Below are 22,406 nucleotides of genomic sequence, written 5' to 3'. Positions count from 1 at the left end.
TTGATTAAATAATGATCATTTAGAGTTGATCATCAAGACAGTCTTCAGTTATGCCTCCTTTGGAGGAAGGCGGGATGGCCCATTAGTGTATGAGACTGGTTTTTCATTCATGCCCTGCCATCACACTTTGGGCCATCAAATGCGATATTAGGTGCATCGATAGCTTTGCGTCAATATCTGGAAACATGCTTTCGCTGTTTGTTTTTGAAACCATTTATTCTGCGGTTAAGATAGACTAACCATTAAGTTAGAATGTCTAAAGTGTGACTTGTCAAGTTTTTTCTAGCGACCTCAAGCTTTGTGGAACTTAACACTGATGTCTTGTTGGAGAAAGTGCTTCATAACGTTCTTAGTAAAAAATAATCTTTTTTCACAGAAATTGTATCATCGATTGTAACAACCAGTATTGCAGGAAATGTAAAAGGAGGTGCTGGGCTAGATATGCGGTTTTGACAATGATAAGTTGAAAATGTAAATTGTTGCTAAAAGTAGCTCGCATGATACAAAAGGCAGCTCAATGTAGGAAAATTAATATAATTTGGTTACTATATAAGTCAAATGTGTAACTGTGGAGGTGACACAGTCTCTGGTTCTGGCGCCTCTGCACAATATTTTCAAATACTTATCTCAGGGGCTGGGTGGGTTAAGGTGTATGACTCGTAATCTGAGGGTTGCGGGTTCGCATCTCTGTCGCACCAAACATGCTCGCCTTTTCAGCTGTGGGGACATTATAATGTTCGCTAAATTCCACTATTCGTTGGTAAAAGAGTTGGCGGTGGATGGTGATGACTATCCAATGTAAGACCGATCTAGTCTTACATTGTTAAATTAGGGACCGCTAGTGCAGATAGCCCTCGAGTAGCTTTGTGCGAAATTTCCAAACAAACAAATGCTATACGTATTGTATTTAGAAAATACCGAAATATTCACAATGAACAAAGAAAAAACTTCTGCTCCATACAAGATTTGAATTAATCTATCATAACTCGAGTTATAGAGATGATCAGTACTTTTCACGATGATTTTTAGAATTAAAACCATCGAATTACTCGGAAGCATTTAAACTTTTCCTGGTTGGGGAGTAAAACTGTTTCCAGGTCATCCGAGAAAACTATTGGGAATAATCCTGTAAACACGCTGTATTTACTGGCAAAGCTACTGGTATTAAACCTCAACACTACAAATGTAGTTGCAGTATCTGCTAAATATCTCCACTTGTAGTTGTGTAGTAAAGTTGTCCAATCCAGTCCTTGTATATATTAAGATACGTTATCTTGTATGTACACAGAATGCTATTTTTTGAAGCTGTTAGACCTACCTTCCACGAAGCCGAAACCTAAAAGGAAATCATGTGACAGGGCTAATTGCTTTCAGTGAAGAAGAGAGATACTCTTTCGCCTCTTTTCGCGCGTACAGCAAGTATATATTAACTAATGCAAGGTAGTTAAATGTAATAATAAACAGCATGGCTTTTGAAAATGTCAGTTGTGGTGGTTTTATAATTATCATGTGTCTTATTTATGAATAAGGCAAATAATTAACAGAAACTTCTAACGACTTAGTTGAACTCGTTGACTTTCCAATTTTGACTCAATTTAACTTTTATATATTCCAACAGACAATTAGTTTAACAACTCGATTCCCAGCACAACCAAGGACACTGCCTCTTGACTGTTAAAGAAATGTTGTCCAAGACCCAAAGCTAATTTTAGAATTGTGAATTCTCCTTCTATTCCAATACCTACATGAATATACTTGCACCAACAATATTCAATAATTTCTTGCAAAACTGTACAAACAAAAGCAGTTTAATACACTTGAAGTTACAGCTCATAGAGAGGTTTTTAATTTATGGAATTTGAGTGTCCTTTTATGTGAAGTTCAGCAGTCAGAGGTGAAGACCAGTCGGATTTTAATTATAAACCACACATAACATACAATAGGATGTAAATTTATTTCACATTACAATTCCACTCTGAAATTTCACTTTAATGAAGCTACTACCTATATTTTAGAAATGCTAACTAATTTTATCTACAGGCCAAGTAAAGCCTGAATCTTTTCATACTCTAGTGAAATGTAACATATGTTATAATTTTTTAAAGAACTGACAAGTGACACACAAACAAAAATACCAAGATGGATACTATTCCAACTAAACCAAAAAAAAAAAATCTGCTGGTGATGGGCACATGCAGAAGATATACTGAATAAAAAGCTCATAATTCATCTTGATTGTATGAATACCAACAAGTACAATAAACAAACAAAAAGAAGACTGTACAAATTATTCATATCAATCGACATGTATGGTATGTACACAGTAGGTTTTAATCCCTTTCATTATCCTCTGCTGGAGGAGAGCTCTCTTTTGGTGACCGGGAAGGAGATTTTGACTTGGATTTGCTTCTGGATCTGCTGCGAGAATTTTTAGAGCTTCGTGAAGCAGACTTTGAGCGAGAACGAGACCTGGACTTGGAGCGAGACTTACTACGGCTACGACTTTTGGATGGTGTTCTGCTGCGACTTCTTGAGCGAGATTTTGTCCTGGACCTGAAAAAAGAAGGCAAATTTTTGTATATTTTTATAGAAGTGCAAAAACTGTTAATAATAAATAGGTTACATTCTTTCCTTGATAGTACTACAGAAAAATCTTGTTCCAAAAAGACAACTTTGGAATTTAAAAGATTTCCCATTCAAAGACAAATCAGTAAACATTTCTTTTATTGCCTTGTGAATTAAGTGTTTTTTTTTTACTGGACGTGTTATCAAAAATATAAAAATGTGTCTCACAAAATACTCATTATTACCATGCTTGAGTGTCAAGGATGAGGTTTATTCTCCTTATACTGACTAAAAACACTCAGAAACCAGCACAAGGTTAATAAGTATTTAAAGTTATTATACAATAGAAAAAAAAACACAAAAAAACCTGCAAAATCAATTCCAGTGATACAGTTACAATGAGAACATTCGAAAAATAAAAGAGCTTCACTACTTAATTGACATCCTTTCCCCCACACCCACACACTCCAAAAACTGTTTATGACCCTGATAAATATTTAACTGTCATGGTTTCATGTAACAAATTTACACAAGAAAGGAGTAACAATTTGACTGATTAAAACTTAACTGCATGCAGTATTATTAATAGTATTACAAGTATATATGAAATATTTGAAATTTTGAACAAATTCAAAAACTGAAATAGAAAGGCAACATCACACAAAAATATCAATAATCAGCCCCTGAATAAACAGTCACGTAAGTTAAGTGCAATGCAATATTACCTTCGTTTCTTTGATCTGTCCTCAGACAATCTGATCTTTCTGCCATTTAACTCCGTACTATCCAACTTCTCTAGAGCATTTTTCATGTCCGAAAATGTTGCAAACTCCACAACACTAAAACAGTTTCATATAGAACAGCTAAAAATGTTTTTGTTCAACATATTAAACTAAAAACAAAAAACATAACTTCAACATACACTTTTCACTAGTTCTTGATAACATATACAAGTTTCACTATAAATCATAATAAAATTATTACAGCACCTTATTTAAAATCTGGTATAATCTAATAAAACTTCCTTTTCAAACACCATGTAAAAGACTATTTTAAACATACAATTTCCATATCAACACATTAATTTCATGTACTGTAAAATATTATTAATGAAGACACTTGATACACAGGAATTACCCTTCATTTTTTCTTTGCTTATGAGCATCAGCATAGGTTACTTCTCCTGCCTGTCTCATGTAATCTTTAAGATCCTATAGAAATGAAACTTGCATATTAAGTTCTGAAATTAAAGCATCTGGAAAGGATACATTACATGAACATTTTAACAGGAACATTGAAATACCCTTAACTTTTTTTATGCAATTTGTTTTTATTATTAAAAAGGGATTCAGTACGAACATTTTTTTTGCCTAACTGGACTTTAAAGAAAGGACGTGTACAACTGAGTTAAACTTATGTTTTAGCCGATTGTCATAACTTGTGAGTTTAAAATAAATAATAAATTATTACCTTGAGTTAGCTTCTTCAAACAAGGGACAGAAAGTTACCTTGCTAGCCAGAAAATGATCCCTAGGAAAAAGAGGCTACCACACCAGAGTACAGATCAGACAGGCTGACTGTGTTTGACAACCAGGGAGTCACAACCTAGCAGTGACAGACCTCCCGGCTAGACAGACACACCAACTTCTTAGAATATGGAACCAGATCTCAAGCTTTAGGAAGGTGTTCTGAACCTGTTATATGACCCTTCGATGGGCGGCTACACCAGCTTTAGACAACAAATGCCCACTGACCCTCACATACATCTAGGGAGATCCAGGAAACCACAAGGTTTATCTTAACTATTCTCTTTAATCAACTGCATAAAATTTACCAGTTGCTATAATTTTGCCTAAAATATAATACTTCTTCAATGTGTTAAAAAGTATATATCCTACTTTACTACATCATTAAAGTACCCCAATAACTTGAAATTAACAGCTGTTTTAGCATATTTAAGTCAAATTTATGAAAACAAACATATACACGATGAGGAATAAGATTATTTAATTATAACTAAATATCAGCAAAACATGCAACATCTTCACTAAACAACACAAAATCAATTTAATAAAGTGATCTTTTAATAAAGCAATTATTACATGAACTAGAAATATCTGATCTGCTGGAATAAATAGGAATGGGAACACGGGAGGTAAAAAAAATAAATACATTTTTTTTTCTTCAGGGGAGGGGGGTCCAAGGACATGGTACCCCAGAAAAATTATTCAGAATCCATTTGGTGTATTTCCCAGTTTCTTTCCTTTCTCTCCATTAGTCACACCTCACCTGACACCTTTATATATATTAGTTACAATGCCAAAATTGTACAGCTAGCCTTTTGAAATAGTTTTGTTTCATATTGGACTTAAAGCATTTCCTGGTAAATATGCAATTTCAATGAATTCCTCCATGCTGACGTCACCACTCACAGTTTACTATCCTCAATAAATGTAATTTCTAGTTGTTATCCTACCCGAATTTGTCTTTAGGCAAATTATGAACTTCCCTAGCTATTTCATGATGCCAATCAACAGCTTTCTGTCCTTTGTCAAATAAAATGTTGCACCAATAAGAAGCCATTTTGTAAAATAGGGAAGTTGTATTAACTGGTTTCTGACTGGTCAAACACTGTGGTAATTATACACAATACCCAAACAGAGAAAATGTCATGCACTGAAATAGTACAAGCAGCACTTGTTTAAAAAAGCTGGAAAGGTTAAAGTTTTATTTCCCTCCCATCAAACTTTCCTACCAGATTATTGCAAACATTAAGAACAATCTCCAGTGCTATTAAAAAGTTGGAAATTAAGAGTTTGACATAAAATTTAGTTCTAAGAAAAGTATTACTAAGTGTATTATGAAAACAACATTTTAGCCTTTTTTAGAACCCTACAATGACCTATTTACATTGTAAGTAGTTATACAATTCATGAAAGTTCTTTATAAAAACGAAACTAGTGGATGAAATTGTTTCAAATTTGATATGCATGACCCCAAAAGTATGTTGTTTCAAAAAACAAGATATTTAATTTTGATCTTTTCTACTATTTATAATAAAACATTTGACCATCCAAACCCACAGCATATATTAGCTATTCAGTTTCTTGTATAAGAACTTTTTAAAAATTGAGAATTGTAACTGCTGTTTTACAGATTTCTTTTTGAAATAAAGGAATGAAATAAAACTTCAAATAACATATTTGATAATATTAACTTCATTACAATACATTTATAGTGGTTTAATAACATTTTGAATATAACTCAGTAATATGCACAGAATCAGATTTAAAAATGGTGTAATTTCTATCACAGTAACACAACCCACTGTTGTCTTGTAAATGATTTGGCTTTCACAATATTACAGAACTATATTCAATCTTAAAAAACTGCAATGACAGCTTTCTTGTCATTTAGTTTAACTGCCAATTAGTTATTTAATACCCTGTATTTAAAAATTAATTTTTAATTTTTTTTTAACCATTTCTTCCTACCAATGTGGGAACATAAAAATGGGCTACCAAACATTTTTCTTTTACACAGAGATCAGTTATTATTTTAATTATCTAAGAATAATGTTTATTGGTCCAAGTTATGATCAGGACTTATTTTTTCTAAAAGCTATTTAGTGAATAAAAAATGTCCCAAAAATGTAGACTTACCAATTTATTGGTTAACATCCTTATAATTTAACCCTAAAGTTTTTGATGCTATTTTTAAATTCTTTTTCTTGTGTATAGTACTGCGTTACTTACAGGTAGTTAGTTGACCCCAGTGCATATAGTGGTTAGAAATAGTTCAGTTCAAACTATAATCTACCAACAGTTAATTTGAAATTGGAACAATTTTTCTCATAGTATTTATGTAAGTGCTGTTAGTACTGTTGTCTGTTTGATCGACTATAGCACATATGGTTTTTTTAACCTAAATAAGCTGTAACTAGAAAGAATTATATTTTGATCTTACTTTTATCATTAATTATGCATTACTTCTGTTTCAAAAATTGTATTTGAAAGGTATTAAGTTTAACTTATTGCTTGGACTATGAAGGTGTACAAACACAATGGCATCATTCATGTGTGCAAAGTATTAGTGAAACGAGTCTCTGCACCGAAGTTGCTGTATAACAATAATGTCCCACTGGTACCAATTGACATAAGTCAAAAAATAAAAGATAAACATCTGGAAAGGAAAATTTAAAAAAATACCAAATGTGGAATAATACATGTTTAAAAATTTTTTTTGAAAGACTTGCATGGAGAGCTAAAATGTATGTGCACATTTTCATTTACTTTCAGACAATTCACTGGAACATATAATGAAAGTAATAGGTAGTTAGTGATACAGTATGGAAAATAAAATATAAACATTTACCATAAACTCTGATATTGACTTAGGTGGTTCTAGAGGTCATGCAAATGAAATGTTAGCACTAAGACAAAAAATAGTATATTTATACTTTGTATAAAAATAACCTTAAAGTTGAACAAATAACGTTACATGAAGAACCTTTTTTATCAGAAATAAAAGAAAATTAAAAGATTTTATTTTTCTGAAACAGACTTTTAGAAATGTTCTTGTTAAATTTTAAGCAATTTTATCCATCAATTTTATTCTTGAAATGAAATTTGAGAATATTAGACACCAGAAGCCACAGGGTTAATGCAACATTTAGAAAATGTTATGCACCTAACAGTCACTTAGACTACTTTCTACTGACATATATACACATACAAATACACCACTTACAGTAAACTAACCTTTGTATTTATCATAAGGGAACTGCGATTCAAGCAGTTACCAGAACATGAGGAAATGAAGCTGCTTTATTCATTCTGTAGTTTACCTTTTTACTAAAATTATTAGGTTGTACTTCCAAGTCTGTGGCTCAGCTTATGTAAGTAAATGATTAAAATCAGAGTACCTGGTCTAAATTACTGGCAATATGATTGTCTCAATGACTAGTTGATTTGGACTGTAGTTTAAACTCAACCAATCATCTAATAGCAAGCACCTCTGAGGACAGTTATAACAATTATTTTTAATTATCAATATAAAATTAAAGTTACTAATTTCTAAGTGCCTAGTATTTTGTCTGAAAACTATTTTATATACATAGCCATTTCGGTAACTATTTACACTTGTGTTCCCAATCTCTCGGCATGGGTATACAATGCTAGTTTGAATGCTACTCAACAGATTGTTATCAATATTAATTTGACATCTGGATTTTAAAAACAAAACAAACACAAATGTGGTTCCTCAAAAGAAGCTATGTAGAAAAAAAAAGTTCAATAACTAAGTCATTGACAATCCATTCCACTCTTATTTGACTTACAGAATTACCAAGGAAAACAGCAGAACATGAGTGTTGAAGTATTTTACACACTGAGATAAGTAATCTTGAATATTTTATTTTTAGTGCAGCTTTTGAGAAGTTTTTTTCAAGCCAGAAATGGACAAATTTTCATTAACCTTTTCATGACATTTCCATTTTTATTCTAATTCTTATTCTAAAATTATGTTAGAAATAATGCTCAGAACGAATCTTTCTTCAACAAACTTCAGACCCGAAAGATGTACTCAAAGCATTATTTAACAGTGAGTGCATGCATTAAACTGCACCTCTACTTTTCATGTAATCTCACTTCATTCTCAACCAATTTAATTTTTATCTATTAATTTAAAGCCAGTCAAAAAATTTTTTATCATTTCTAAGAACTTAATTTATTGAGCTGCTAATACAGTTCAATTTAATGGGAACTATTTTTCACATTATCAATACATAGTACACTATTTATACTATAATAGCCATGATAGCAACATTCGCCAGAAAGCTTTTCTTTATTGAATCATATGAAATTTGCATTATCATCTCAAGTTAATAATTCCTACACTAAAACACTTGAAAGCTATAAATGCTTACCTGCCAACTTACACGGCTACTGAGGTTTTCAACAATAACACGATTTTCTGTTCTCGTAGGTGGGCCATATCTTGGATTGTAACTACGACTGTTGAAGTAGAAATCAAAATTTAGTTTTAAAACACTGAAATTTTAAAAAATTGTCACAAAACATTTACTATATGGTTCTTTAGTTGCACATCAAAATGTATTGCTTTAATTCACACAATGAAGAATTACTATAAACACCAAGCAAACAAGAAGGAATACAATCTTGAATAAGTGATGATTAAATAAAAATCCTTTATTTTTTAAAATAATGCATGCATTTTATAGCATATAATTTGTTTCTGACAATTGCAAACTAATCAGGGAATAGAAAACCAAGTATCAGGAAAGCAACTATGGAAAACAGAACAATCCTACATGAAATACATATCCCACATGAAACGTTTCTCAACAGCAATGTAGGTCCACATGCTTTATAAACATTCTTCTGAACTATTTACAGCAAACTTGCTGATGAATCAATGACTGCTAGCTAAATGGGCCTTGATTAAAGAATAATTTAAACAACTGCCTTTGTTATTTATTTGTACTTGAAGAGGATGATGAGATTAATTAGATATTTCTTTTTATAAAACGTGGACTACATTTATTTGATTTGTTATTATAAACTAAAATATAATTAATACTACCAATCAGACTTTCTAGTTACTGCTGTTAGGGGGAGGACCCCTTGGACTACATCCATAAAAAAAATGAATGGCTTCACCACACAATGTTTGCTATATTTTTTACACTGAGTGTTGTCGCAAGCCAAAATCTAATACTACTTACTATCTTACAGTACATTTTTTATATCTAGCTTTTGGTGTAATCTAAAAGTCACTAATCTGAGGGTTCAAACACCAACAACCTCAATATGCAAACTGTTAGCATAAAAATAACAGGTGAATAACATTAGTAACTAAGAATATTTCACAAAACAGGAGACATTACCATGAAAAACAGATACAAAAGTTATAATATATTACAATGGAATTCATCTTCAGAACTCGTTTTTTTAAGCTCTAGCAACTGAAGTACTCCTATTTTTTTTTCTGCTTAGAAGTTATGTGAAAACATAATAATAAACCCTACTAATCAGAGTAATATACAGTCCAAGAGCTGTAAAAAGAAAACTTCTTTGTTTCATATTTTCTTTTTTATTCATTATAGTTTGGAGGATTACAAGTTTTCCTTTTTTACAAAAAAGTTTCCTGCGCATTTATAAAAGTTACTTTTGATAATATTATGGAGTTATTATTCAAAACATACTAAGGAAATTAATTTATTGTGAACAGACTTCATACAGCAACATAATAAAGTAGATGTTTCATTCTAAACACAACGTTAATTGTGTAACTAATAAAACTGGATAACATTCATTTTATGCACATGCAAAAATAGACTAAACTGTTGTACCATGTCAAAAGTTATGAAAAATTCATTTTAATTTTTGTACACACATTATAAAGCAAACACTATTCATCATGCATTCATGTTTATTATTAATCAGTTAGCTTAAGTAACAACATGCAATACACAAATTCTTACTTGTTTCGTCCTGCCTGCCAGCGCGGAGGTGCCCTCCTACTCCGACTTCTAGAGGACCAGAGGTCACTTCCGCGAGGCTGACCTCGAGCCTTTTCAACAGAAACTCTGAAAGAACAATAAAAGAAAGCAATGCTTACTTGTCTGTCCAGTTAGAACGTCTCCGAGAACCAGAAGCACCATACGAAGCATTCCTACGAACTGGACCACGGGCTCGTTCCACAATTACACTAATAAAACAAAAGTTTTTACCAGATATGGTTACACTGTAAAATAAACTTGGCAAAATTGAAATCACTACAATAAGATTTTTACAATTCCTGGCATATCATGCCTAATTTGTTCAGTAGCTTTAATATACTGATAATACTCAGAACACGTTTGGTAAATTTTCTTCACTTCAGAATAAGACCCGAAAGATTGTTCATCACTGTATGTCAGTTTTAAACATCAAGTAGTATCATTATAAACCCTACTAACAAGCAATGTACATTAAGATTAAGAAAATAAGTGTAACAAAATTCTTCTACTATCAAAATGCTAAAGACACGAGAACAGAAAACAATTTCATTAACCAAAATATTTTCTCTGTAAAAGTAAAAACCTGGTATTACTATAGTTCCTGTTTACATTATGAATATAGACACAAACCTACAAAAGTTACACTATTAGATAATTGCTTTAACAATATAATATTACAAATATCCTCACACCTAAAACCAAGAAATAAAAGTGGCTTAATTACCTGCAGATTAATGTTGTACAACTACTAAATTTAAATAACCTCGCCAATGATATACACTGTTAAAGTAATATAGTTGGAATGGATGTGATATAACAAACACATAAATTAGCTAATGTAACAATCTTTAAAGGTTTCTCACTGACTGTAAAGCTCAATTTTAAAATTATAATGTTATCAATAAAATATTAAATTGTTCTATACATTTATTCTACCTAGTAATAATATAATTATAACATGTACCTTAGATACAGAGAGAGAGAAACAATTGGTTATGAAAATAATGTGTAGATTATACATTAAGAAAATAAGTTTTGTTTGCATCACATTAAAAAAAAAAACATTATAAGGGGCAAAACTTTGAGGGGAACACAAGTTTACATCATGGAAAACTACAACATGACTAATTAGACCTCTCTGGACCAATGGGAATCTTTCAAGAGTTTACATACACTGCTAGCCAAAATCTTAAGGCCAATGAGCATAAAGACAAAATATGCATTTTGCATTGTTAGACTCGACCACTTATTTAAGTAGAGCCTCGAAAGATGAAAATAAGAAAATGGAAAATAAAAATAAAAACTTTTTTAGCATTTAATAGGGAAAATATGAACACTATGAAATTAGCCTAAATACTAACTGGTCAGAAGTTTAAGACCACACTGAAACAAAGCGTTAATCGGTAAACACGTAATAAAATTTATTCATTTGTGTTCATGCATTAACATTGTCAACATCTCCCACTGACATCGCCTGTATTACATTGGGTAAAAACATACAGAAGCTAAAAAGTTGACAGAATTTAAACGTGGCAGACCCGTTGAGCTGCAAAAACTAGGTCTCTCTCAATGTGCCATCACTGGTGAGATTAAGTGTAGTAAAACTACTGTTACAAATTTCTTAAAAGACCCTGAGGGATACAGAACAAGAATTTCAAATAGTCAGTCCAAGAAAATTTCTCCGGTGTTGAGCAGGAGAATTCGACAGGTTGTCCAGCAATATACCATATTAAGACCCTTAAGGACGCAGAACGCAGCTCAAGAACAATAAGACAGCATCTACGAGAGAAAGGCTTTAAAAACCATAAACGTCTTTAAAGACCACGAAACAGCTCGGTTAAATTTTGGTGAGGAGCACCAACATGGGAAGTAGAAAAGTGGACAAAGGTTTTATTCTCTAATGAGAAAAAATTTAACCTGAATGGTTCAGATGGCTTCCAATGTTACTGGCACCATAAGGATATCTCACTGGAGACATTTTCTTCACGACACAGTGGAGGAGGTTCCATCATGATCTGGGGTGCTTTCTCCTTCTATGGAACAATGGAGCTTCAGGTTATACAAGGGCATCAAATAGCAACTGGCTACACTGACATGTTGGAGAGAGCAACCTTACTGACTGAAAATCCTTGGCTTGTGTGGAAATGACTGGATCTTTCAGCAGGACAACGCTGCAATCCACAATGCTCGCAGTACAAAGGACTTTTTCATGGCAAATAACGTGTTTCTTTTAGATCATCCAGCATGTTTGCCCAAACTCAACCCCAATGAAAATGTTTGGGGGTGGATGGTAAGGGAAGTCTATAGAAATAGACATCGATTCCAAACAGTGCATGATCTATGTGAAGCCATCTTCACCACTTAGAAAAACATTCCAGCCGGCCTTCTGCAATGATGGCTGTGCAACTCACTACTGAGAACCCTCGTTGAGCATTTCCTAGCCTGTTTAGGACTTCTTTTTGGTATGGTCTTAAACTTTTGACCAGCTAGTATTTAGGCTAATTTCATAGTGTTCACATTTTCCCTATTAAATGCAAAAAAAGTTTATTTTTATTTTCATCTTTCAAAGGTCTACTCAAATAAGTGGTTGAGTCTAACAATGCAAAATGCATATTTTTTCTTTATGTTCACTGGCCCTAAGATTTTGACCAGTAGTGTATAAAGTTACATGCTTAAAATAAAACTAGTAATATAACTCTACTTCAAATTTTAATTTAAAAATATTCAGTAAATTATAATTTACAACAAAGAAACAAAAAATGCTTAAACTTTGGTTGCTTATATATTGTTTTTTCCAAGAAATTTCTTGCCCATCCAAAAATACCATATCTTACTTATCAACATTTCTCGTTTTTCCTCTCATGCAACTTTTAATTTAGTACTTTCAAAAAAGCTGTTTTAAGAAGTTATATACTGTAGCAAGAGGACTGGACAATAACAAATAAATCTGCCTCCAAACAACATAGAACCAATGGCTAAACATGACCCGATAAAGTTTCTTTACCTATTTATTTTAAAGTAAACAACACTTAAGTTATGAATAATTTCTGAAAAAATGAGTAGCTGAAATTCTCATAATGGAGAACAAAAAGTTCTAAAACAAAGTTTACAGAACTTATGAACAAGTAATAAAAAAGGAAACCATAAGGTACGTTCTCTAATAGTTAACAGTTCTCTACATTGTTATATTAAGTTTAAAAGACAGTGCGAGGACATTTTAGGTTAGTGATTATAATGATTAAAACAATCTATTCATCCGTGTCTTGTTATTTTTGTATTTTTGCAGCTATACACAAAAATCCAGTTTTGTTGCTTTCATATAATAGTTACTTCCTTTGCATGTAAGAGATTGCATGAAAAGGATGAGCCTATTATTGAAAACAAGCATTATTAGTTTTATTGAAAAAAGCATACATTTAGCACATATGCACACACACACACAAACTAAATCAAAAGGAAGTTTCTGAAAACAGTATTTCAAACAAACACTTTGAAAATTTACATCTTAAAATTTAAAACAAATGCTAAATTAAATTACACAATTTTTCAAACACAAACTACATATTATATACAAGTGTATACCAGACTACATGCATTTAAGTTATAAATTTTAAAACTATGAGAACAAATTAACACAGTGCCATAATGTTACCATCGCAGTTCAGATACGGTTATAACAAGTGTGATGAGAAGTTAAATTATTAAAGCACAGTTTAAAAGTAGATTGGATGACTATTTTGTAGATGAGGTTTCTACAAAAAGTCTGGATAGGAATAGTTCACATGGGTAAAATGATCACTCATCAACCCTTATAAAATAAAATTAGTGTGATAATACACATGCACACTTTATATGAATTTTAACACTAATTAACTTGCATTTTCACAAGTACACAGTAAATAAATTAACTCTGGCACATTGCAAACAAATTAGTAATATTAAATTATCAAATTTAACAAAAAAGAAAAAGCAAATTTTAAAATATTTAAGAACAGTAACAAAACACCCCTTTGTTAGTTAAGAAATATGCATTCTATATATATTTATATTAACACCTACCGTTCCCCTAACAGTTCTTTCCCGTTAAGTTCATAAACTGCATCATCAGCATCACGATAATCCTCAAACTCCTGCAAAGAAAAACAAAAATAATTCCATTACAAGACATACAAGCCATTGTTCTGATATGTATCAAATATTGCACTTATTTCAAAACTATGATAAACCATTTATTTCCTTGGTGAAATAATAATCAGTGATGTCGAGAAACCCACTTGTTGAGAAATTTATATGCAAAAACGGCTCGTTTGGGTTGAGAAAATATTTTACACAGAAGGTCAAAACGTTGTTCGCTCTTCTGTGTAAAATATTTTCTCAACCCAAACGAGCCGTTTTTGCATATAAATTTCATTCATTTCCTTGTTTAACAGTTTAAATTTAAAATGCAAACCTCAATTTTTTTAATACAAGAGTGCACAGCACTTCTAACTTAATAACCTACATACACCATTTAATAAAGGGTAAATATACAAGTATTAGGAAAAAAATTTATCACTATATACAAAGGCTGTGGAAGCCCAGTTACTGAACCTGAAAAAAAGAAACTAAACACGACAGGAACAGAAGTGAACATATCACTTGATCCAACTAATGATCACTTAGTAGACTAAGCTGTCTCAAACTTGCATGGAAAAATAAAATTCCTATACAACTGCACAGTAAAAATTCTTTCATGTGCTTTATATATACAGTAGTACAAGAAACACCCCTCTTAATATTTCATGGTTTCCCAAAATTTTCTAAGATGGAAAACTCCCACCTCTGAAGTTACAGTCCAAGGTATAATCCAACTACTAAGGACAGAAATATGTAATTATTGGAATACGTCAGTACACCCCTGTTAAGAATGAAATATCGCCAGATCAGCTGCTTTAGGTTTTTCTTCTGGGAAGTTTCTAGTTAAACTTTTTATTAACATACAGAATAAAATAAACTTGCTTTTTAAAAATACATGACTGTTTTGACCATTTAAGTCTCTCAACATTGGCTCAATCAATTTGCCTGACCCTGTGACTATTTTTGTACTCATAAAATCATAAAATAGATTATAAACTTCCAATATTCAACATGGTGTATATCATCACAATATCTGACAGTCTTTGAAATACAAAAAATCATTTTTAGTGAAATATTTTTAATTCTCTCAATACATGACCTCTTTGTACATTTAATCATTTTATACTTAATACTTCTAACTTTCAATATGCATATATCTTGTATACATTTGTGCATATATTCACAAAATTTTTTATTCCTTTAATTAACCCTTTCACGGGGGTCATATGTCAAAGGCCATGCTGTTGCATTTGTTGACTTGTATTCAAAATTTTATTGAACTAATATTTTATAAATTTAGGTTAATAAGTTCAGAATCAAACTGTAAATTAGAATTCAAACTTTAATATTATATTTAAAAGTTAATATTAAAAGAAACACCTATATATAATGAGTCACATGGTATTTTGAATTCAGCAATGTTTAAAATTAGATGTTTATGATATCAAAATACTAAGTCTATTGTTTGGTACAAATTAGGAAATCAAATTACTAATATTAACAAGCTAGAATATTAAATGAGAACCTCATATTTTTAATTTGCCGAGACATGACTTATGTATGGAATCAAACAGCAGGCCCCGTTTACCTCTTCATTTTTTAAAATAGTCCTTTATATACACTTACTTCAACAATTGGTATGTAAATAACCAATCAACAGCTTAGAATGTCCTCCTAGTGTGGTTTTTCAGCTATTTTAATCTGTGGAAAGGCTACCATGTTCTTTCAAACCACGATTTCAAGGAGGTAGGGTTATGTCTTTTGTTTTATGCTCAAAAGTTTCATATTTAAAATCTAAACACATCTTAGTCACAGCTTAATTAATTATAGTGGAATCCTATAGTATCAGTGTAGTTATTAATAATATTTGGTTATATAATTGTATATATAAAAACCTAAAAAATTTTTGTTTGATACTCTCCATATGGAAAATTTTAAAATGCTTAGCAACCTGTGTCTATCAGCACCCAAGGTTAAAGGTTGTAGTGAGAAGAGAATTGTTTGCTTTACTTCTTTATATATTTTAAGAAAAATAAGTTTATTTCTGAATAGTAATCATCTATCAAGATATATAATGTATAATAATTGAAATGTGAGTGTATATTACAAAATACAAGTCCATTAAATCACAGCCAAGATAGGGAAGACTTAAGGTTAGTTTTATATTATTGGATATATAACATGAGTGCACATGCACCTTGTCAATGCAAGTTATGAAATGTTAGCTAGGCAAGACTGGAAGGTCAATGTAATAAATATATAGTTTGATGAGATTTAGGCTACCAAGACAAAACATTTCTATTTTCATGTTATAACGTAGTCACCCTAGCATGCAAAAACAATTATTTCCCAATTCTTTTTATGATGATTATACGAGATTGGTCAAGTGACAGATCCCAAACAGCTAGACTATAGAAAATACCATGAAATAGTCGTACTGACAATATATGTTTCAAATGTAATTAGAAAGTTTTATAGATTTTGTTAATATTATCTGAGATTTTTGGAAAGAAGAGTGTTCTCTTTAAAATCATAACATGAAATCACTTTGCACTCTGAGTAATAACAAAACAGACTCAATATTTGTACAAAGAAATCTTTAGTAAAAATATGAATTTCTGTACACAAAGTACTTGTAATCTTTACTAAAAAGTCTACCAACTTTTGTGAAAGTACACAAGACGTATCAAAAGTTATAGTGCAAATACTTAATGTGTGCATGTAGAAGAACTTGTGTATTCTATACCAACCCCATCAAGAAAGGGTTAAAGGTATTGTGTCAAATCAGAAAACAAAAGTTGATTGGATATTCTAGTAAGAGACAAAATTGGATTATTATCTATCAGTGAATTACAAAACAGTGTTAATGATGATTGAAAAAAGGTGCATTTTCATGGCATTTGGATAGTCATATTTCAGAATGGTCTGTATGTCACAAAAGGTAATCGTTAATTATTCAATGTACCATAAAGCATTATTAAGAATACAATAAAATAAAACTCGTACTACTGCACACAATAGTATTCTTCAATAGCTTAGAATGTATCTAGCAAATTGATTAAGCATAAAACCTCCAAAATGAGTCAAATTTTGCTCAAAAGGCACTTCTGTTCCACAAAGTTTTAAATAAAAATGCATTTAGTTGTATGTGGAAAACACCAAAAGATTTTGACAATGCACAATTTTCAAACATCGAAGAAAAAGTGATGCATATGCACGAATATCCTACCAAGAACTACACATCATAACCGACAATCAAAATGTAAATTTTTTTCAATGCAATTTATTTTACTTATTCAAAGTGAAAACATTTGGTAGCTTCAAACAGAATGGATGGATTTATGTAATATAAAAATCATCTCTAAATAAAAATTTCCTTTACTAAATGTTTTCACATCATGAATGCATTTTATAAAGAAATTGTAACTAATTTCAAAACTTCTTGTGATCACTTTGTGAATGACTCGTCCTCTGTAAACTTTTCTTATGCAAGTTGTACTTTTCTAAACCTTTAGTTCTTACAAAAGAAGTTTAATAAGCTAGCTATGTAATGGCTTTGTAATTTTTACATGCTGTGTAAAAGTAAAAAAATTAAATTTACAAGTTTTCATGCTTATTTTGTTTAGTAACTTCAGAATGTGCTTTTGCTTAAATAAATAAAACTCAGTAAATTGAACCTATTGTTATGTGCTCTTTAAATGGACATCCCACATAAGCTAATAGAATTTGTGGTACAGAGATAAATTTAATAAATATGAAACATCACAATATTTGTATTATCTGTTTTATGAATGCAACTACAGACATGGGTATCATGCTCAGCCTTGGTACATTTTTTTTAAAACAAACTTAGATAACCTAATTAAAAATGGACAGACAACAATAAATGAATAGAATTAAATAAGAATACACGCTTCCAAAAAAAGAAAAAAACTCACTAAATGAAGTTCATTTGACTTGCATTAGGTTACTATTTTTGAAAGAATGTACTCCACAAATGAATACCAGAATATTAAGCTTGTCTACAAGGCTCCAAGTAAACTCAGCTTTGCTGGCATTATTCACTGTTTACACAAACCACTATACACTGGACATTTATGAAAATACAATTTTTAAATATAGTCTGCAGAAAGATCTACATAGGTGTTAACATACAACATTAGGTACACTACTAACACTGATTCTGAATTTTAAAATAACAAAATACTACCACTGACTCTCAAAACACTTTTAACATTCATCTTAACAACAATATAAATACTTAATGTAACCAGGGTTACAAAACTTAAGCTAATAAGCCAACAACTGACTGACAATATTTAAAAATGTTCATTATGTTATGTATTATATCTGACCACAAAATATTTAAATCTTTTAAGACTACAATTACTGGTTATCTGAATTAACAAAAAATAAAAACTATTGAAATTTTATCTTTGCTTACCACAAAACCAAAGCCGTTTTTAATAAGAATCTCCCGTATCCTTCCGTAACCTTTAAAAAATTTTTCAATATCTCTTTCACGGCAATCATGGCTTAAGCGACCAATGTACACTCTTGTCCCCATTGCAAACCTGAAATATTAAAGCACAAAATAATGAATGACCATTAAAAAACCAAAAACATTAGTGTAAGTTATGTTATACTAAATGGTTTTAATTTTCACTACATGCTAAGTTTTCTGCAAGCCTTATCCCCAAATAATTATAGACACTTTAAAGAAAGAAAATCACACCTACTAAAAACTAGATGTTTTTCACATTACTCATCACACAAGAACCCAACCATCAGAATACTACTGCACTCCTAAATCAAACATTGCAACATCACAATACTCTAAAATCATTTCCAGTTCAAAAGAGAATATTTAACAATTCTGTTCAAATTTTGCTTTAAATAAAAAATCCCTAAAGTTAGATGGTACAATGGGCCATCTGTGGTCTGGTCACTATGCCCAGTTATGCATTATAACTGTTTCTAGACAAATCATATAAGAATACTCACTTTTACCATTCTTTAGTTATAAGATTCGTTAAATAATAAGTTAAATAATTGATTAGCACATTTTGCTAATTTTTCAGCTCTGGTTCTTATAAATTTTATTGATTTGAATCACCTCAAAACTACCCTATCTCAAAATCCAAAATAATTTTTTAATATGGTGCTCAGAAAAAATGGGATGGTTATCCTCAAGTGGAATTCAGACCCGAAAGATAGATTCATCACTGCACCTTCACAACAAAAAGAATATTTTGTGCAAAGCTCATCAATACTAACAATTTAGAAAAATTATATTCATTCCTTAAAGTGAGAAATAGAAATGTTACAAACTTATCCGTAACCCAACTTATTTAGTGTGCAAGATGCAATTCTTTTATAACTTCAATTTATTAGCTTATGTACTCCCTTTACTGTCTACATGTACAATCTTGTAGACTTCACAATCCCTCACAATCGCAGATCAGTTTGTTTTTTTACACAAAATATTATCTCAAATGTGTATTTGTAAACATACTAAAACTTAGATTATCTTTATCAGATTCCAATACTTACATAATATGCTGCAAAATAGCCTAGTTACTTTTTTGCCGTAAAACAATTTGCTTTATATCACTGGAAATTTAAAAAAAAAACTAGGTGCAAGTCAAAGCTTTATGTTTACAGTTTCTTTCTTCAAAATGATACACAGCGCTTTTCATTAAGGTTAGAAATTTCTGCACACACTTGCTACAAAGGCAAAATCATGAAAGAAGCTATAACACATTTATTGCTTTGTTGACAGGATGCAACCTGTTCATTGATTTACGTATTTAAGAGAAAAGATAAAAGGAAAGGTAACAAAATTAAATGAATCTGGCACACTGTACACGATCCAGTGTATAATGTTGTAATAACAGTCAAATAAATATTCACCTACTGCATTTGTACTTCAATCAGATGCAGATTGGTAAAAAAAAAAAAATCACCTGAAAAGCTCCAGAAAACCAAACAAACCATCTTTCAATTAAGTTTTTTTGCATTAAATTATTAAACCACTCTTCCACAATATTGTGCCATGTGAAGGTCATAAAAAACCATGTCTCTCATTCAGTTGTTGGTATGGTGTGTCAACACTCTCAGCTAATTATAGTTGAGCTTCCATTCTGGCAGTCAAATATTTCATCATAGTGGCGAGAAAAATGGCTGTCTTTAACATGCCACATAAAAGGCTTTTAAAAAATTGCCTCTATAGGTGTGGGGGATAAATCACAAATCAGATAGAAAGTTGGCTGGATGAAAGAATGCAGAGAGTTCTTACAAGTTTAATCAAATTGGATTAAACGCTAGCAACCTACAGCAAGCAGAAAATGAATTCAAAACTCGTAACTAGAACAGATAATTATTTACTGTTCTACACATCAAGAAAAACTGAAATTTAAGAACATTTTCAATGGTAATAATTTTTAAAACTGAAATGTAACAATCTTAAAAATAAAAATCCACAAAAACACAGCAAAAGTAGGCCATATGTAAAGGTAAGTTTTATATTGTTGAATATGGTAACAATACTGAACATTTGCCACATCATAACTTCTGGAACATTAGCCAGATATGGCTGAAAAATCAAGATAAAAATAATAAATATATACATGTATAAATTTAGAATGTAAGGAGATTTAAGCAATTTTTATAAAACATTTGTGTTTATGTTTTAATTCTTTAAATCATTTTTGTAGTGGTTACAAATCAGTCAAACTTACTAAATCTGTAAAAAGATTCTACTGGGAAAAATAACACATTTGAAACTATCTGAAAATTAAATATTTTATTTGTGAAACTTCAAAACTTTCTGAAGCAGTATTTTTAATCTTAAAATCAAAATTTCTTTGTATATTTGATAGTTAATAGAAAAAAGTAGCAGGTTACTAGGTAAAGCAATAAATTGCAGAAATTTTAACAAAATTGTTGCAATGAGAAAGTAGCATGACTAAGTAATTGAACATACAGTGCAAATACATTCATTTGTGATTGGAATTCAATGGCAGGGAATTTTCGTATTTTCATTATATAAAAAATAAGTGAAATCCCCAATATAAAATGTTTGAAGATATAGTCAGCGATATCACTCTGTACCCCAATCTCTACTCTGCTGCCAAATCCAATACTTTTCTTCACAATGTCATACAATTCAAAATTATAATTTACAGAATTATAACATACTTATTTACGTCCTTCAAACTTCTTTATGTTATTTAATACTTCGTTCAATGCTAGTACTCAGTCCCAGTACAACAGCCAACTCTCAATAGTAAAGTTATGCCTAAATAAAAATTATGCTGAGTTCAGCAGCATTTTTAAAATTAGGCCTAAAATTAAACATGACATTAAGGGCATAATTAAAAAAGAAACAAACAATAAAACAGTCAAATACAAGCGTAGTTTTATATTCCACCATATTCAAATAAAGTAATTTACGAGATATATTACCAGAAAATGTATCTCAAACAAACGCTGAACAATAATCTTGATTCTTCAACCTCACAACCCAACTATTTTTTCTTTCTCTAATTCTAGACTACGGGGTCTACAGATTTGTTCACAAGGGATCTTCTGAAGCGTCGAAAAATCTGTTGTTAATCTCGACACCAGATATGTAGTTTTCCTTCCAAAATTGAATACAAAGTTATTATTTTCTCTTTTATTGTTACATTTTTTTACAGTGAAAGAATCATTTTAATTTCTTAATTTTCTAAAATTGCCCTTTTATGAAATAACTTTGAAGAAATTAAACGAAATGTTTCTTTTACTCAGGCGAACAGGAAGTAAGGAAAACCTGTAATAACTGCCATGATGCTATTGGGAAATATAAATAAAAAAAATCGAATATAGATTAGCGCATAAAGATTTTTAACCCTATAGATTAGCGCAAATAATTACAAGGTAAACTACATACAAGTAGAATACTGATGACCTCTAAAAGGATTTTTATATACCAGTTAATTTATTATTTTACAAATGTTTGCTTAAAACTAGACATTTTTTTTATATTAATCAGTGATGTTGAGAATATACATATATATATATATATATATTGTTTTAAGGTATTATATTATTGGGCTGTTTCTTTTTTTTGTGAAAATATTGCGAAGTTTAGTTCACGTAACAGTTTGTTTGTTTAGAGTTAAGCACAAAGCTACACAATGGGCTATCTGTCCTCTGCCCA

General features: G+C 30.8%; 1 protein-coding gene across 2 annotated transcripts; it reads right to left on the bottom strand.

The window, feature by feature from the left end:
* Nucleotides 1–1,935: 1,935 nt before the first annotated feature.
* On the bottom strand, nt 1,936–21,827 carry LOC143248972 (serine/arginine-rich splicing factor 4-like). 2 transcript variants are annotated; one of them, XM_076498045.1, is made up of 8 exons: nt 21,671–21,827; nt 18,648–18,777; nt 14,147–14,217; nt 10,207–10,296; nt 8,492–8,579; nt 3,703–3,776; nt 3,291–3,404; nt 1,936–2,553 (listed from the first exon to the last, which is right to left on the bottom strand). In XM_076498045.1, the coding sequence occupies exons 2-8, from the start codon at nt 18,768–18,770 to the stop codon at nt 2,331–2,333; spliced, it is 783 nt and encodes a 260-aa protein (XP_076354160.1). In that variant the 5' UTR covers nt 18,771–18,777; nt 21,671–21,827; the 3' UTR covers nt 1,936–2,330. The 2 variants fall into 2 exon arrangements, with proteins under 2 accessions (XP_076354160.1, XP_076354159.1); XM_076498044.1 differs by lacking the exon at nt 10,207–10,296 and adding an exon at nt 10,070–10,174.
* Between the last annotated feature and the right edge of the window lie 579 nt (nt 21,828–22,406).

This window comes from Tachypleus tridentatus, chromosome 4, assembly GCF_004210375.1.
Source record: "Tachypleus tridentatus isolate NWPU-2018 chromosome 4, ASM421037v1, whole genome shotgun sequence".
NCBI classification, from domain to species: domain Eukaryota; kingdom Metazoa; phylum Arthropoda; class Merostomata; order Xiphosura; family Limulidae; genus Tachypleus; species Tachypleus tridentatus.
This window is presented reverse-complemented; position numbering and strand designations above follow the sequence as displayed.

Excerpts from the sequence above, each read along its gene's own strand:
- LOC143248972 (XM_076498044.1), bottom strand. The coding sequence starts at position 18,770 with ATGGGGACAAGAGTGTACATTGGTCGCTTAAGCCATGATTGCCGTGAA. Across the intron at positions 3,405-3,702 it reads AAGCAAAGAAAAAATGAAGG|TGTTGTGGAGTTTGCAACAT; the intron begins GTAATTCCTGTG and ends AAACTGTTTTAG. Across the intron at positions 2,554-3,290 it reads GACAGATCAAAGAAACGAAG|GTCCAGGACAAAATCTCGCT; the intron begins GTAATATTGCAT and ends TTCTTTTTTCAG.